Raw genomic sequence first — 17,324 nt, forward strand, 5'->3', positions numbered from 1 at the left:
AGCTGAGGCTGCTGAAACCCTTACAAGGCAGTAGTAAGGTCACCAAAGTCATGAAGCCCTCCCTGGACCCAACTTCTTCCTAGACAGCCCCAAGCCTGGCCCCTGGGCAATGCAGAGGCCCAGAGGTATCTGCACCTCCCCATCAGGCCCCAGGAACAAGGGTCAGACAAAGTCAAGGAAATCAAATCTTCAATGGATGAAAAATTCAGTGCCATCTGGAGCCAGGGGTCACCGGACCAGGTGGAAGGTCAGCCAGTATATGATGAGGGGCTGGAAGGCTGCAGCTCCCAGAGTCAGGTAGAGCTGGAGACGCTGCCGGGGGACAGGGCCCCCCACACTGTCGGGGCCCAGGGCTGCTGTCCGCAAAGAGCGCACCTGGAAGAAAGGAGAGCTGAAGCCTAGCCAGGAGGAGGAGGTTTGCCCCCAAGTGAAGGTAGGGCATGGGGGGATGCACCAGACTCACAATGAAGTACATGAGTGCCGACGAGGTCCAGGCCAGTGCCACATAGTAGCCATCGCTGCCAAAGAGCAGCCCTGTGAGCACACTGAGGATCATTCTAGGGTGGGAGGAGGAGAGGGTTGCTGACCCCCAGGAGTCCAGGCCTGGGATTGGCCCTACCCCCAACACCCAGAGCCCAGCTAGATCCCGCCTCCCACCAGCACCTTTTACTCTGTCCCCACAGGGACCCAGACCCAAAAGGGATGTGGAAGGCCCAGGACTCAGCCCCAGGACCTGGATCTGAGACCCCTTTCTCTCCCCATGACTCTCGCAGGGTGACTCTCAACACCTCCCCAACCTCTACATGGCACTCAGGTCTTCAGGAGACTGCTGGAGACAGCTGGTCCCCCTTAACAGAGCAGTGCTAGAGGTCACCAGGGACCAAGACATGACCAGGGTCACGGTTCGAGGCTACAGCTATACAGGCCCAGACCCAAGGCCACCTCCCCCTGGCCCACAGGTGCTCACCCCACATATTTGTAGCCACTGTAGGCCAGCAGGTGAAAGGTACTCAGGTCACTGCGCACGGTGGCCAGGTAGAGGCCCAGGAGCAGGGCCAGCACCTCCATCACCACCCACACCAGCGCTGTGCTTGCACACAGGCCCAGCACCTCCGGGGAGAACCTGTGCCGAAGGAAGGGCGTCTCAGAGCCAGGCATCCTGAGGCAGGGGTGAGGGTGAGGCTGGGGCAACAAAGGGTGGGTGGGAACCACCACATATGCCCTAGGGAGGTGGGGAGAAGAAGGAGGGGAGGAGGAGGGAGGGGGTTGGCACTGACCTTTTCTGAATGCCCAGTGCCATCCCAGCCAGGAGCACGTAGGTGATGAAGGCCATCGCTGCCAAGTGCCACAGAGATGCCATCAGCCTGGCTTCCTCAACCAGAGCTGCCCTACTAGCCATTCGGGGCTGCTGATGCATCCATCTTTGCCCCATACTTCCTTCCCTGCATAGCCCAACTTCCACATTCTGCTCCCAAATGCCCTGCCTGGGATGCCTGTTTCCCTACAGCCCTCTCCCACTGTGTAAATCCACCTGACTCTTCTCCCAGGACCACAAGCCACCTCCTTTCCTGCCCCTGTGCTGGAAAGTTCATCGGTTTCTGCTGCATCTCAGAAACCAGATCACAAGCCAAGGCCATTGTTCCGCCTAGACAGGGACCAAACTGATTTCTGGCAAGACCAGAATGCAGGTTCAGTGGACACCCATGCTGTCCCTAGAGTCTGGGGCCATGGAGGTGATCTCACCTTAGTCAGCAATTCTAAGTCTGGCCCTCGGCACGGGCTGGGGCTGGGGCTGGGGCTCTGGCTGCCCAGCAATGCAGGGAAAACCCCAGGTTTAACTTGGAGCAGTACTCACAAAAGCTCAGAGCCAGTGAGAGCCGGGCTTCAGCAGCAGTTCCAGCTCACTTCTGTCCTCTGTCCCACTTAAAGCAGCACTAGAACTGGCTGGGCAGTGGCTCACACCTATAATCCCAGCACTTTGGGAGGCCAACGCAGGCAGATCACTTGAGCCCAGGAGTTCAAGACCAGCCTGGGCAACATGGCAAAACCCTGTCTCTACTAAAAATACAAAAATTAGCTGGGCATGGTGGTGTGCGCCCACAGCCTGTAGTCCCAGCTACTCAGAAGGCTGAGGCGGGAGGATTGCTGCCTGAGCCTCAGAGGCAGAGGTTGCTGTGAGTGAGTCAGAATCACACCACTGTACTCAAGTCTGGTGAGAGTGAGACGAGTGAGACCCTGTCTCAAAAGGAAAAAAAAAAAAAAAAAAAAAAAAAAGCACTGATATGACCCCCAGAGGGGAGTATCTGGAGTCAGAAAATCAGCTCTGCCAGCTGTCAACGCTAAGGCCTCAACGATACTAAGTTCTTCTGAGGCTTGGCTTCAACATGTAAAACAGGGATGCCAGTTCCAGCTTTACACGGTGGCTGCGACAGGCAAATGGGATGGAGGGAAGAACCCCTGCCCTGCCCAGCACACCAAGGCTGGCTGCCTGCCCTCAGTCCCACTGGCTGCCCTCACTGGAAGCTCCTCTGGGCTGCCCCCTGCACACTCACTCCCCGTGGGTGTCTACAATGGTCCTAGCCCCATGCAGCCAACAGGGCGGAGAAGAGTCAGCTGCACATGTGGGCAGCCTGAAAAATGCCATGCAGACAGGCAGCTGTGGGAACCCAGAGGGGAGCCACCACGAAGGGATAACAGCATACCTTGGAGGACAAGTAATAATGATGTCCTTCATTTCCTATGTCCTTCCTGTGTGCCAGGTGAGGTGTTGAGCCAGTATCACCTCACTGAATCTCTCCCACAACCCTTGGGGTAGGGACTATATTAGTCCTGTTTTACTGAACAGTACAAATAACTAGCCTGAAGTCCGACAGCTGGAAGCTGCAAAGCCAGGCCTAAACCCAGAGCTCCAGGCTGGGGAGGGACACAGTCCAAATCAAGAGACAGGAAGGTCTCAAAACAGTGTCCTGGGGACACCGAAGGCACATCCAGGAAGCTCCTTACAGGTCACCCCGCACTACCTCCCGGTGTCTTGCAACTGCCACACATACACACAGCACCAAGAACAGGTGCTGACTCGGTAGCTGAGCTTCTTCCCATTCATCCCGCAAGGTACAAGTGCCCGCCACGTTCCCCGGCCCAGGTCAGAGACTCACTGGGGATATAGAGGTCAGGGGCGTTGAGGTCTTGCCGGGGGGGAAGAGGCACATCACGACTGTACTGCACTTCCCAGTTCTGGCAGTGGCAGCAGCGGCCACATCAGGAGGGGAAGAAGAGAAAAGAGAGAAGGGGGTTGAGGTCTGGGGGCCAGACTGGGGCAGGATGAGGAAGGCCCACCAGCTCCTTTGGTAGGAAGCTCACCTGGTGTGTGTAGGGGAAGACCAGCAGCCCTAGCTTCTTGGCCACATAGGCTGAGTCCACAGCAAAAAAATACTTCAGTTTGTTCACAGAAACAAAACGGTGCAGCTGGGAGGGGAGAGAGGACGCTGTGGGCAAGCCGCATCCCAGGCCACAGGGTGCCCCTCTGCGTGCTCCTTCCCTGAGGGCACTGTGAGGAATCAGGTGGAATCCTGAGATGCCCCAGCCCTAGCCAAAAATTCTGCCACCCGTGCCCTGGGGGCAGGCCACACCTCCTTGTGCACCATGTCCTTCCCATGGGATGCAATGGAGCTGCCATAGGCCATAGCCACATTAGCCATTGGGTCCCCAAGCAAGTGGTTGACACTGAAGGCCACGTCTGCTCCTGGGGCTGGGTATCCCTCGGGCTGGCTGGAATAACCACCGCTTGTGTCCTCGAAGAGGGGAGGGGGATCCGGAGCTGCCCGGGCCCTGTGCTTGGAGCCTGTGGGTTTGGAGAGATCAGAGTAGGTGACGGAAGTACCAAACATGAGCCCAAAACACCGCCCCGTCCCTAGCTGGACGGCCCTGCACGGGTCTTGCAGGCAAAATCAGTGAGGGGACCCCAAGTTGGGTGAGGGGTAGCTAGCTGAGAAAGAACTTTGATGAGGGATCCTTCCCGAGAAATCCGTTGCTAAATGTAGGCAAAAGAAGAGCCGAGGCAGTGCCTAGAACTGGTTGTCCACTTGGGGTTTCTGGAGACCTCTCAAGGGAAGTGACCTCTGAACTGAGACATAGTGAGCAGAAGTTTGCTAGGTGAAAATAACTGGGAGGGCATCCTAGCGTGAACAAAGCGGGGAGAGGCGACAGCTGGCTACCCGGAGTCCCTGGACAGTGCTCAGGGACCCCGCCAGGCTCACACAGTCAAAGGAGTTTCTGGAGGCGGAGGCGGACCCCGTTTGCCCCCGATTCTGGCATGGGACTCCCAGCTGTTCTACCACAGGCCGGTCTCAGGACTGGGCCGAGAGGGCGAAGTCCGGGACGCGTGGCAGCATCGCGAGGGGCAGGAACCCGAGTGACACCCCCGCCCTGGGCAGAGGTCCCAGTCGCTATATCCCCCGGGGTGAGCGGGCCGCGCCGCCGACTCTCCCCGCGCCGGCCGCGCCGCGCCCCGCCCGCCCGCGCCCCACGCACCGTGGGCTCCGTAGCCCGAGTGATAAGCCATGGCCGCGACGCTCGCTCTCCCCGAGGGCCCGCTGCGCCGCCTCGTGGGTGCAAATACTAATAAAGCAGCTGCTCCGCGCCCCGGGTACCGACCGAGGCCACCGGGCCGCGCTACACGTCCCCCGCCCCGCCGGTCGCCGCCAAGTGGCGTCATCCCCCGCGCCTGTCATTGGCTCAACGGTGGCGCCGGCTCGCCTCTCCCCTCTCCCAATTGGCTACTGATGGGCTCTGGACTGAGCGGATTCGGCAGAAGGCAACATCCGGGTTGGGGGCAGGCGGAGCGACTTCTAATGCCTGGGATTGGATTACTGGCTGGCCAGTTCATGATGAGAACACCCAATAGAAGGGTTAAGGGAGAAGGTGGGCGAGAATTATTTCCGCGCCTGCGCAGTGAGGCACTTGACGCACAGTGCCACGACTACACCAGGGAGACGAGAGGAGACTCGCGGCAGGAGTCAGGAACGAAGCTTCCCTAGTGGGACGTACTCCAGGAGGGAATAGGACTGTCCAGTTTCGACCAAGCCCTGCCCTTCGGGGCCCCTGTCCCTCCCTCTCTGGGCATGTTTTCCTCCTCTGTCCCCCACACTTCACCGAGTCCTGGAACGGAGCCCCAGTAGGCCCGGAGGCGGTGGCGGGAGGCTGGACCTATCAGGGACAGAGCGACCCCGCAGGCCCCAGGATGCTGACTCCTCCCACCTACCACTCCTCTTCTCCGCGTGGGTGCTGTCCGTCGTCCGGTGCTGAAAATGCCCTCCCGCCTCTGCCGCCATCCTGTAGACTTTCGGGGGGCTGCTGATGGGAGGATTTGGGGTCTTGAACCACACACTTCTAGCGAGCACGTGGCCACACGCACACATACAGGCATAGTGCAAAACTGCAACCCAGAGGACCCGAAGTTCCAGAGATTGGGTGGTATAGGTGGGGCAGGACTCTGCCCCGGACCTGCCCATAGACTCTCCTGTAGTCCAGCAGATTTGGGGGCAGAGGTGTCCTGATCCTTCTCCCGAAGCTGCAGCCGAAACTCCTGAGTCATCATCGGGCCTGTGGTCTTCTCGAAGTGAGGCCCCCAAGCCTCACTTGTAGTCCCAGGGGTTTCTTTCTCTCCACTCAGGTTCTGACCACTCCCACCAACCCTGGAGACAGTCTTCAGAGGCATCCCTCTCACAGACCTTCAGCCATTGCTTTCTAGAAAGCACGGTCAGGTCCTCTGCGACCTCTCTAATTAGCTACCAGGTGTCTAGTTACACCAGATGACCTTACTGCTCCCCAAACTCAGCCCACGTGGTCTGATTGCAGTGCCATTGCCCAGAGGTCCCCTCCACCTGGGCTGCCTTGCCCCCTCATACCCACTTGTCCACAAGCCTAGTTATCTTTAAGAGTCAGTTCAGCTCTTGCCTCTCAAAGGGACAAAGGGAGCAGAGACCTGACCTGGCCAGGGGTGGAGGTCATAGAGTGGGTTCTAGGCCCGCCCTGGGTGCACTGATTTTGCCCTGCATGTAAGTTCCATGAGGACAGGTCCTGTTGTCATTCTCCTCTTCTACCCTTGTCTTCCCAGTGCCAAGCACAATACTTGCATACAGAAAACACCCAATAAACATCTGTGTCCAATAAATAAATAATAAATAGATAAGACCCTGGACCAGTTCTTTCCTCTGTCTACATCTGTTACCTCATATTTAAGTGGGTAGGGGTGTTTATTTTTATTTTTATTTTATTTTTTGAGACAGAGTCTTGCTCTGATGCCAGGCGTTAGGCTGGAGTGCAGTGGCACAATCTCGGCTCACTGCAACCTCCGCCTCTGGGTTCAAGCAATTCTCCTGCCTCAGCTTCCTAAGTAGCTGGGACTACAGGCATGCGCCACCATGCCCAGCTAATTTTTGTATTTTAGTAGAGACAGGGTTTCACCATGTTGGCCAGGATGGTCTCCATCTCTTGACCTAGTGATCCACCCACCTCGGCCTCCCAAAATGCTGGGATTACAGGCGTCAGCCACTGCCCCGGCCTTTTTTTTTTTTTTTTTTTTTTTTTTTTCTTTTGAGATGGAGTCCCCCTGTCCCTCAGGCTGGAGTGCAATGATGTGATCTCAGTTGACTGCAAACTTCACCTCCCAGGTTCAAACGATTCTCCTGCCTCAGCCTCCTGGGTAGCTGGGATTACAGGACCCCGCCACCACACCCAGCTAATTTTGTATTTTAGTAGAGACAGGGTTTCACCATGTTGGCCAGGCTTAAACTCCTGACCTGGTGATCCGCCCTCCTCAACCTCCCAAAGTGCTGAGATTACAGGTGTGAGCCACCGCACCTGGTGGGGTGTTTAATTGAATTATTTTTGAGTTGCTCTTTGCTGGAACACACGCACATACAAAACGAATTAACCCACCAGTATTGCAGCTCATTTTCGACCCAGATTGTCTAGTTTGGGAGCAAAGCCAGACCCAGGCACAGGTATGAAGATCTGAGGCCCTGGAAGGCCAGGAATGTAGTACTAGGGCCACGTGTACCTGGGAGGGGGTCATCCAATGCAAGCCAGTTCCCATATCCCTGCAAGTCACGATCAACACTTGTGAACTGAATCCAAAACTTTTCTATGTCTCTTTCTTTTTCTTTCTTCTTTCCTTTCTTTTTCTTTCTTTCTCTCTCTTCCTTCTCCCTCCCTTCCTTCCTTTTTTTCTCTTTCTTTTCTTTTTCTTTTTTTTTTTTTTTTGAGACGGAGTTTCACTCTTGTTACCCAGGCTGGAGTGCAATGGCGCGATCTTGGCTCACCGCAACCTCCGCCTCCTGGGCTCAGGCAATTCTCCTGCCTCAGCCTCCTGAGTAGCTGGGATTACAGGCACACGCCACCATGCCCAGCTAATTTTTTTTGGTATTTTTAGTAGAGACGGGGTTTCACCATGTTGAACAGGATGGTCTCGATCTCTTGACCTCGTGATCCACCCGCCTCGGCCTCCCAAAGTGCTGGGATTACAGGCTTGAGCCACCGCGCCCGGCCTTTTTTTTTCTCTCTTTCTTTCTTTCTCTCTCTCTTTCTCTGTCTTTTTCTTTCTTTCTCTCTCTCTCTTTCTTTCTTTCTTTCCCTCCTCCTCCACCTGCTCTTCCTCATTCCTCCTCCTCCTTCCAGACAGGGTCTTACTCTGTCACACAGGCCGAAACATAGGACATGATGGATGCTTGTAACCTGAATCCAAAACCTTTCTGTCTCTTTTTCTTTCTTTTTTTCTCTCCTCTTCCTCCTCCTCCTCTTCTTCTTTCTTTTCTTTCTTTCTTTCTTTTTTTTTTTTTTTTTTTTTTTTGAGACAGTTTCACTCTTGTTACCCAGGCTGGAGTGCAATGGCACGATCTCGGCTCACTGCAACCTCCGCCTCCTGGGTTCAGGCGATTCTCCTGCCTCGGCCTCCTGAGTAGCTGGGATTACAGGCACGCGCCACCATGCCCAGCTAATTTTTTGTATCTTTAGTAGAGATGGGGTTTCACCATGTTGACCAGGATGGTCTCGATCTCTTTACCTCGTGATCCATCTGCCTTGGCCTCCCAAAGTGCTGGGATTACAGGCTTGAGCCACCGCGCCCGGTCTTCTTTCTTCTTTTGAGGCAGGGTCTGACTCTGTCACGAAGACTGGAGCACAGTGGTGTAAACACAGCTCACTGCAGCCTCTAACTCCCAGACTCAATTGACCTTCCTGTCTTAACTCCCAAGTGGCTGGAAATACAGGTGCACAGCCCAGCTCATTTTAAAATTTTATGTAGAGGCAGGGTTTTATCATGTTTCCAAGGCTGCTGGAACTCCTGGGCTCCAGCGACCCTCCCACCTTGGTTTCCCAAAGTGCTGGGATTACAGGCGTGAGCCACTCAGTCCGACCTCTATCCCCATTTCTCAGATGGGAAAACTGAGGTTGGAAGTGGAGCCTTCTGGCCCAAGGTCACGAAACCTAGGGTCCCTTGTATCTTGGCCCCAGTCTGCCTGCCGTAAGCTCAGCCCAGCACCCTTCCCAGCCAGTGAGACTCATCACGCCTTTCTCAGCTGTTACTGCTCTCTTCCCCAACAAGTGAGGCTTCGGGGATGGGGTCTGGGTGGGCTTAGCTCTGGGCCTACTCCTTAGAGATGGGACCCCGCGGGCGCCCACCCACCTTGGAGATTCTCCTTCGTTTTACAGTCCTGGAAGCCCAGGCGACAGAGGGTTAGACCAGCTCAAGGTCGCGGCTGGAGGAGAACCCAGGGGTCCAGCCGCCCATCGGGGCTTCTCGGGGGCAGGCGGAGCGTCCGCGGTGCCAGGCGCTGCCGGCGGCGCCGCCGGTGCCGCGGGGGCGGGGTCAACGGAGGGCGGGGCGCCGGGCACCCGGGCCGCCAACGCCGCCGCCGCCGCCGCCGCGCTCGGGCTCGAGCTCCGCGCACTCCCTCCGCGGCCGCCGAGCCGAGCGGACGCCCCCGGGGGCCGCGCTGCAGCCCTCCGCGCTCCCCCCTATCATGCCCGGTGCCCGGGCTGGGGCCGCCCAAGCAGCCAGGACACCATGCCCGAGGACGGCGCTGGCGACTGCGGGGAGGTGCCCGCGCTCATCCCGGACGGCGAGCCGCTGCGGGAAGAGGTACCTGGAGCTGGTTGGGGGCCGGAGCCGGGCCTGGGGCGACGTGAGGCGGACCAGTGCAGAAGGCGACCCCAGGAGAGGGGCTGAGGAGGGAAGTCCCAGAGCCCCTATGGCCAATGACGTCATTGGGGTCACCTGCGTCCTGCCAGGGGTCCCCCCGGGCCCAGGGTCCCGCGTTGGGGGTAGGGGTGGGGCGGCTGGGCAGCTATGTGTGGGGCGACTTCTGCCCCTGGCGCCCCCTCATCCAACCTCGCCCGTCCTGTGACGTCAGCGCCTGGCCCCCATAGGTCCCCATGCCGCAGCGCCGCGGGGGATGCTGCCCCCACCTCCAGGGCCGCGGGGTCAGGTCCCCAGCCCGGCCCAGCCGCTCACGAGGTGTTCGGGCAGTACCTGCAATGCAGCAGCAGTCTCAGGGCCTGGAGGGGAGGAGGGGAAGAAGAAGGGTGGTGCCTGGGTACCCCTTCTCCTTGTCCCGGAGGTGAGGACTGAGGGCCCATTCTGCTGGCTGCGACCCCGATGGCCCCTCCTCAGCCCTAACCAGGAAGGTCTGCAGGACCTGGGGCCCTGAGTGATGTGTGGGGTGATAGGGTGGTGAGTGGGGCTGTATGTGCGTTTGGGTGAATGTAGCCTGCTTGTTTGTGTGTGCTGTGTGGGTGTGTGTGCCCTACACCTTGGGTGGAACCTGTGTGCCTTGTAGTCGGGTGAGGGGTGAGTGGGTGCCTGGCTCGGATTGTCACCCAGTGGTCTAGGTGTGTGCATGTGAGCAAGTCCTGTCGTGGGTGGCTCTCTCCCTGTGGAGTCTGAGAAGCGTGGGTGTCAGGTTGCTGTGGGGGGCGGGGAGATGTGCAATGTGGTCAGGTGAAGGTCTGGTATGTCTCTGGGTTCACTGCATGTGTAACATGTATGTATGTGCGTGTCCTGTGTTGGATGGGTCTGTGGCATGCGTGTGTATCATCCTACAGTTGTGGGAGTCTGTGCCCTGGGGACAGGTGAGGATCTGGAGTTTCCTGCGTGATGGGCAGTGTGGCCCTCCATGGTGGCTGGGTCTGTGATGAGCATATGTTGGAGGGGCGTGGACAAGTGTGTGTGCACCTGACAGGCCTTGCAGGTCAGGTGGCACTGTGCTCCGTGCTGGATGATGGGGACGGGCAGTGTCTGGGCTGGGCTGGGGGGTGGTTCCTCTCCTCCTGGGCCTCTGGAGGCCTGGTAGGTCTAGGGCAGGAGAGGTGATCCCTTAACCCCTCTTTTGTTGTTTCACTTTCTTCCTCCCCTTTGTACCCTTTCCCTCTCCCCACTTTATCCCTACCAGCTTCTCTCTCCATAGGCACCTGGGGGGTGAGGTGGCCAGGCTGGCATCCCTGCCAGGGAAGGTGTGGCAAGCCCTCTGGGCCAGAGAGTGGCCCCTGATGCCCAGCAGCTATGTCTCACCCCCTCGTGTAGCACAGATGGGGAGTGGAGGACGGCCCTCCATCTGCTCCCCACCCCAAGACTCGCACCTCCCCCGTTCTCAACACTCCCTCTTTCTTGTTGACTTAAAAGCCTCTGCCAAATCTCCTGAGTCCCTATAGAACAAGGGACCAGAGGGAGTCTCAGGGTAATGGTGATCATATTTATTCCCACAACCAGACCCTGTTCTAAGATCTTCACACATATGATCTCATTGAATCCTCACAACAGACTCAGTTTACAGATGAGGAAATTGAGGTCCAGAGAGGATGAGGGAGCTGCCCAAGTCATACAGTAAGTGGTGGAGCCATCACTGGCTCCTGGGCAGTGAAACTCCAAAGCCCATACTGTTTACCCCTCAGACCCCCTCCACCCTGGCTTCCCAGACCAACGGGACCAGGAATCAAGGCCCAGAGAGGGCAGAGATGTAGCTAAGTCCACATAGCAAATCAGAACAGAGCCAGGAACAGAACTCAGTTTTCTCAATAGCCAGTGTGAGGATCCATTCCTCCTGGCTGAGGTGGGCCTGGTGTGTCCTATGTGTGGTTGGCTGAGTGCTAGCAGGGCACAGTCTAGGATGGGTTTGGGGCAGGGAGGCCTGGGTTTGAATCTGCAGTGCCACTGTGAGTGAGCTGGAAATGTGAGGCCAGGAGCAAGCTGCTCATCCCTCTGAGCCTCAGTTTCCTCCTCTGTAAAGTGGGACTCACGGCGTCACCTCCCTCAGCCGGGTTGAGCAGAGTGCAGGCCCCACTGATGGCCCCACCTGACACAGCTTCCCTCTCTCTGCCCACCTGCAGCAGCGCCCCCTGAAACAGTCCCTGGGAAGCTCCTTGTGCCGCGAGTCGCACTGGAAGTGCCTGCTCCTCACGCTGCTCATCCACGCCTGCGGGGCCGTGGTGGCCTGGTGTCGCCTGGCCACGGTGCCTCGGCTGGTCCTGGGGCCCGAGGCTGCCTTGGCCCAGGGTGCCGGGGGCCCGCCACCCACCTACCCGGCCAGCCCCTGCTCCGATGGCTACCTGTACATCCCGCTGGCCTTTGTCTCCCTCCTCTACCTCCTCTACCTGGCCGAGTGCTGGCACTGTCATGTGCGGTCCTGCCAGGCGCCACGCACCGACGCCCACACGGTGCTGGCACTGATCCGCCGGCTGCAGCAGGCGCCGCCATGCGTCTGGTGGAAGGCCACCAGCTACCACTACGTGCGGCGCACCCGCCAGATCACGCGCTACCGCAACGGCGACGCCTACACAACCACGCAGGTGTACCACGAGCGCGCCGACAGCCGCACGGCCCGCGGCGAGTTTGACTACTCGGCGCATGGCGTCCGCGACGTCTCCAAGGAGCTGGTGGGGCTGGCGGAGCACGCGGCCACGCGGCTGCGCTTCACCAAGTGCTTCAGCTTCGGCAGCGCCGAGGCCGAGGCCTCGTACCTCACGCAGCGGGCGCGCTTCTTCAGCGCCAACGAGGGCCTGGACGACTACCTGGAGGCGCGCGAGGGCATGCACCTGAAGGACGTGGACTTCCGCGAGTCGCTCATGGTCTTCGCCGATCCGCGCAGCCCGCCTTGGTACGCGCGTGCCTGGGTCTTCTGGCTCGTGTCTGCAGCCACGCTGTCGTGGCCCCTGCGCGTCGTGGCTGCCTACGGCACGGCCCACGTGCACTACCAGGTGGAGAAGCTCTTCGGCGCCAGCTCGCCCCCACCCGGGGCCATGCCCAGTGGGCCCCCGCTGTCCCGCGTGGCCACGGTGGACTTCACCGAGCTTGAGTGGCACATCTGCTCTAACCGGCAGCTGGTGCCCAGCTACTCGGAGGCCGTGGTCATGGGCGCGGGCTCGGGCGCCTACCTCCGAGGCTGCCAGCGCTGCCGCCGCTCAGTCAGCAGCAACTCGCTGCCCCCCGCCCGGCCCAGCGGGCCCCGCCTGCCCTTTAGCCGCAGCCGCCTCTCGCTGGGCGCCGGGGGCCGCGCCACGCCAGGGGTCTTCCGCAGCCTGAGCGGGGGGCCGCTGGGGCGCCGTAGAGAGGACACGGAACCCCTGGAGAGCCCGCCTTGCTACGAGGACGCCCTCTATTTCCCGGTGCTCATTGTCCACGGAGACAGCGGCTGCCAGGGGGATGGGCAGGGTGCGCTCTGAGACCCCAACGGCCCCCAGAGTGGCCCCCTCCCAACATCCCACCATGGGCTTAGATGCCCGAGTGATTGTCGTCCAAAACAGGCGGGAAAACAGACCAGCCACACACAAGGGGCGGGAGTGGGGTGGGGGTGGGGGTCTTTAAACAGACTAACATGCAGTGACCCGTGGTCAATTTGGAGGAAACGGACGCCACCGAAGTTGAGCCTAAGAACCGCCCCTAGCATGGCTTCCCCGACCATGTTGCACCCCCCAAGATGGCCGATGATCTGGCCTGGAGGCCTCTCAGGAACGGCAGGAGAAGCTTCCAGAAAGGCTGGGACAGAGGAGTCCCGGGGCCAGCTGTCCCCTGCAGCAGAAACTGCCTGTGGACACTTCCCTGAGGGGACTGAGGCCACACTGGGAGCCCTCCAGCGACGTAGAAGCACAAATTGGCGGGTTGGGGCCATGCGCAGCCAGGTTGGCTTCCCTGGGGCTGAAGAGCTGGTTGTGGTGGCACCGCGGACTTGGCCCTGCTACTCACCCAACATTCCGTCCTCCTCTGATAGCCCCTCTCTGTCTGCCCTCTTGCCCACTGCTCAGGGTCAGTCCCTGATTGGACTTAGCAGTGCAGAGCCTCCACTGGGAGCCTGGTTCTGGGAGCACAGCCTTGCCCCGCCCACTCCTACTGTTTCCCCTGGTGCCCCCCACACCTTCCCCCTCACATTCAGCCACCCCTACAACCTGGGGTTTCTTCTCAGGACCCCACCTGGTTGCCACATCCCCTGGCCTCTGCTCCTGCCTCCCAAAGTCCATGTCTGCCCCCATCAGCCACGCACCCCCAGGATGCCCTCTCCCCTCTCCTCGCCCTGCTGGCCTTATCTACTCTTCACTTTCCTGATGATCGGTGGAGCCCAGGCCCAGAGGGCATCCGAGGGGCCCAGCCTCAGCCTCAGCCTCTTGGACGATGCCCTTGCTCCGTCAGGCAGGCCCTTGCTTCTCCCATCAACGGGTCCTGGCCCAGGGGACACTGTCCCTTCTCCAGGGAGGAGCGAGGAGTTCCTTCCCTTCCAATGAGGGCTTTCACTGCCTCTGAGGGGTCGGGGAAGGGAGGAGGCTGAGACGCAGATTAAATAAAGGTATGGAATAGAAGACCTGTGCGTTCCTGGGTCGTGGGTCTGAGGCCACCACTGCAACCATTATGGGCCATGGTGGTTCAGGGCACAATGATGGGTTCTGGGAGGGGACTCAGAGTTGGGCTCCAGGAACAATGAGGGGAGCCAAGGAGAGGAACCCCCTGCCCAGCCTAGGGCCTCTGAGACTCAAGTGTGAGTCGCTCTGAGCACCTGGTTTCCCTGACTCTTGTGTCTGGGCCCAGATCACTTCTAAGGCATTGTCAAGGTGGCCCTTCTTCCAGCTCAGTGGTGGGGGGGAGGATTCCAGTCTGCTGCTGGGCATGCTGAGGGCTAAGAGTGTGGTGGCTGATCCCCAAAGTGGGGAGAAAGAGCTGTGGTCTGTGACTAGAATTTGGTGCCCCCCAGCAGCTACCAACATTATCAGTTTGAGGGAATGGGCGCAAAGCAGGTTGGAGGACACAAAGCTAGAAAGGGCAGCCGAGAGCCAGGGCAGGCTGGCATGGAATCCAAAGGCAGAGAAAACATCAGGACCAAGGAAGGTCCTGACTCCCTGACAGGCTCTGAAAGATTCCTGAAAGTGGCATCATCACACGAGCAGCCCTGCAGGGTGTTCACTGTGCAAGGGCAGTGGGTGTGGGGGCAAGCGTGGGTGGAATCTAGCCTGTGGGCCACTCCTCAAGCTGTGGCATGGAGCTACATCCACCTAGAGAAAGGGTACTCTTGCCAGGCGCGGTGGCGCAAGCCTGTAATCCCAGCACTTTGGGAGGCCGAGGCGGGTGGATCACAAGGTCAAGAGATCGAGACCATCCTGGTTAATATGGTGAAACCCCGTCTCTACTAAAAATACTAAAAATTAGCTGGGCATGGTGGTGCGTGCCTGTAATCCCAACCACTCAGGAGGCTGAGACAGGAGAATTGCCTGAACCCAGGAGGCGGAGGTTGCGGTGAGCCGAGATCGCCATTGCACTCCAGCCTGGGTAACAAGAGCAAAACTCCGTCTCAAAAAAAAAAAAGAGAAAGGGGACTCTTTTCCCATCCATACAAAGGTGCCATAAGGGCCAGTGGTGACCCTGGAAGGATGCTGAGAATGGATGAATTTCCCCAAGCAAAGACAGCGCAGGCAGTGTCCTGGACAGCTGATGCTGCCCAGACAAAGGCCTGGCTGCCAGGCATGAGGTGAGGTGTGACGAGGAGACAGAAGCCAGAAGCCATGAAAGCCTTTGCTGCATCTTCCATCCCAAACCCTAGAATTTGTCCTTAAACTGAAGCAAACTGGGCAATCTGGAGCCATGGAAGGTGGTTGGGCAGGGACAAGATACAAGTCAAGGTGGCATTTTAGGATATTTAGCAGAAGTCCAGCTACATGCTGCCTCTGTGGGTAGGGGGGAGTGAAAGACCAGAGCTCTCCCTGTGCATTCGCCCACAGCCTCTCTTCTTTGGGAGTGAAATTGATTCCTCATTCAGAAGCAAATTAGGTGGGAAACCCTATGGTGCCCAAACATTAAAGAAGGTTGCAGCAGGTGGCCAGGTACAGTGGCTCACGCCTGTAATTCCAGCACTTTGGGAGGCCAAGGCAGGTGGATTATTTGAGTTCAGGAGTTCGAGACCAGCCTGGCCAACATGGTGAGACGCTCCCCTCCCACCCCCACTGACACATCTCTACAAAAATTACAAGAATTAGCTGGGTGTGGTGGTGGGTCGAGGCAGGAGAATCACCTGAACCTGAAAGGCAGAGGTTACAGTGAGCCAAAATTGTGCCACTGCACTCCACCTGGATGACAGAGTGAGACTCTATCTCAAAAAAAAAAAAAAAAGAAAAGAAAAAAAGAAAAGAAGGCTTCAGCGGGTAGGGAGGCCAGCATGATGGTTTCAGCTCCTTGCCAAGGGAAAGACTTTCCTCTTCCACCATTCTGCTCTAACACCATAGCCAACAACTGCCCACTGGCCACTACCCATTCTCCTCCCTTCCCCAGTAACAGAATCCCAGTTTTGCTGCAGATGGCAACGTGCCCAGCTAAAAGGCAACACTGCCAGCTTTTCTGGCATATATGATGTGACCGTGTGGCTGAATTCTAGGATATGTGATATAAACAGAAGATGTTGGAAGGGATCTCCAAGAATGTCCCTTGAATAGAAACAGTATTGGTGAAGGCCATTTTTGTCCTCTCTGCTTTGGCCTGTGTTCAGCCTGGAATTCATATGTGATAGCTGGAATTCCAGCAGCTATCCTGGATCAGGAAGTGACCTTGAAAATTGTAGCCACATGCTGAAGATAGCAGAGCAACAAGGTAAAAGATGCTGGGCTTCTGATGACACCATGCAAATTTCTATATCATCCCTTGGATTGCCTACCTCCAGACTTCAATGAGAAAGAGAAATAAACTGTAAGTCTGCTTAAGGCCACTGTTTTTTTGTGTGTGTGTCTGTTACCAGCAGCCTTTACTAATCGTCTACTGCCACATAACAAATTATCCTAACCCTAGTGACTTAAAAGAGCAGTCATTATTATGCTCTCTCCTGGCTTCTATGGGTCAAGAACTCAGATACAACACAATAGGAATGGCTTCTCTGCTCCATGACATCCAGGGCCTCTGCTGGAAAACTCAAAAGCTGGGGCTGGAATCATCTGAATGCTCGTTCACTCACATGTCTGGCAGTTGACGCTGGCTGAGGACTGAGGGCCTAACTAGGGCTACTGGTGGGAACCCCCACGCAGGGCCTCTCCACATGGCTTGACCTTCCTCAAAACATGGTGGCTAGGTTCCAAGAACAAGTGTCTGACAGGGTGAAAGCTGCGTTGCTCTTCATGATCTAGCTTCAGAAGTCACATGGCATCACTTCTGCCCCTTTCTATCGGCCAAGGCTATTATGAAGGCCCACCCATTTTCAAGGGAAGGGAATATAGGATCTCATCTCTCTGAGGAGGCTTGTCAATGTCACATTGTTAGAATAGCATGTGGGATGGGAGATATATTAGTGACCATCTTCAAAAATGCAGTTGACCACTGAGTCAAATGCTGTTTGCCATTCCTAACTGATTGATACCTGCAGAGTGGTCTGCAAAACGAACACCAACTTCTTTACAGTGCTGGCCTAAGGGAGGAAGGTGGTGGCATGTCAGATGTGGGCCTACTTAGGGCAGAGTGACCTGCTCAGATCATTAATGGGGGCCTTCAGGCCTTTGGTAGACTAAATATGGCCACAACTTCTTTGCCACTCCTCTCCTTAAGAGGTGGAATCAGGTCAGGCATGGTGGCTTACATCTGTAATCCCAGCACTCTGGCAGGCCAAGCCAGGTGAATCACTTGAGGTCAGGAGTTCAAGACCAGCCCGGCCAACATAGTGAAACCCCATCTCTACTAAAAATATAAAAATTAACTGGGCATGGTGGTGTGAACCTGTAGTCCCAGCTACCCAGGAAGCTGACACAGGAGAATCACTTGAACCCAGGAGGCGGAGGTTGTAGTGAGCTGAGACCACACCACTGCACTTCAGCCT

General features: G+C 57.5%; 2 protein-coding genes across 2 annotated transcripts; one reads left to right on the forward strand and one right to left on the reverse strand.

Annotated features, from left to right (window-relative positions):
- Window positions 1-172: 172 nt before the first annotated feature.
- On the reverse strand, window positions 173-4,715 carry YIF1A (Yip1 interacting factor homolog A, membrane trafficking protein). The gene is made up of 8 exons (XM_003937737.3): window positions 4,531-4,715; window positions 3,630-3,841; window positions 3,361-3,465; window positions 3,156-3,234; window positions 1,278-1,335; window positions 968-1,123; window positions 464-557; window positions 173-375 (listed from the first exon to the last, which is right to left on the reverse strand). Exons 1-8 carry the CDS (start codon window positions 4,712-4,714, stop codon window positions 229-231), a joined length of 1,035 nt encoding a protein of 344 aa, XP_003937786.1. The 5' UTR covers window position 4,715; the 3' UTR covers window positions 173-228.
- Window positions 4,716-8,869: 4,154 nt separating this feature from the next.
- Window positions 8,870-13,844, forward strand: TMEM151A (transmembrane protein 151A). Its single transcript, XM_039470352.2, has 2 exons — window positions 8,870-9,139; window positions 11,383-13,844. Exons 1-2 carry the CDS (start codon window positions 9,065-9,067, stop codon window positions 12,712-12,714), a joined length of 1,407 nt encoding a protein of 468 aa, XP_039326286.1. The 5' UTR covers window positions 8,870-9,064; the 3' UTR covers window positions 12,715-13,844.
- The last annotated feature ends 3,480 nt before the right edge of the window (window positions 13,845-17,324 follow it).

The sequence above is a fragment of the Saimiri boliviensis genome, chromosome 6 (genome assembly GCF_048565385.1).
Source record: "Saimiri boliviensis isolate mSaiBol1 chromosome 6, mSaiBol1.pri, whole genome shotgun sequence".
NCBI classification, from domain to species: Eukaryota; Metazoa; Chordata; class Mammalia; order Primates; family Cebidae; genus Saimiri; species Saimiri boliviensis.

Coding starts and splice junctions, on each gene's coding strand:
- YIF1A (XM_003937737.3), bottom strand. CDS start 4,714: ATGACGCCACTTGGCGGCGACCGGCGGGGCGGGGGACGTGTAGCGCGG. Junction 3,466..3,629: donor AGGACATGGTGCACAAGGAG/GTGTGGCCTGCC, acceptor CTCCCCTCCCAG/CTGCACCGTTTTGTTTCTGT. Junction 3,235..3,360: donor TCTTCCCCTACACACACCAG/GTGAGCTTCCTA, acceptor TGCCACTGCCAG/AACTGGGAAGTGCAGTACAG.
- TMEM151A (XM_039470352.2), top strand. CDS start 9,065: ATGCCCGAGGACGGCGCTGGCGACTGCGGGGAGGTGCCCGCGCTCATC. Junction 9,140..11,382: donor GCGAGCCGCTGCGGGAAGAG/GTACCTGGAGCT, acceptor GCCCACCTGCAG/CAGCGCCCCCTGAAACAGTC.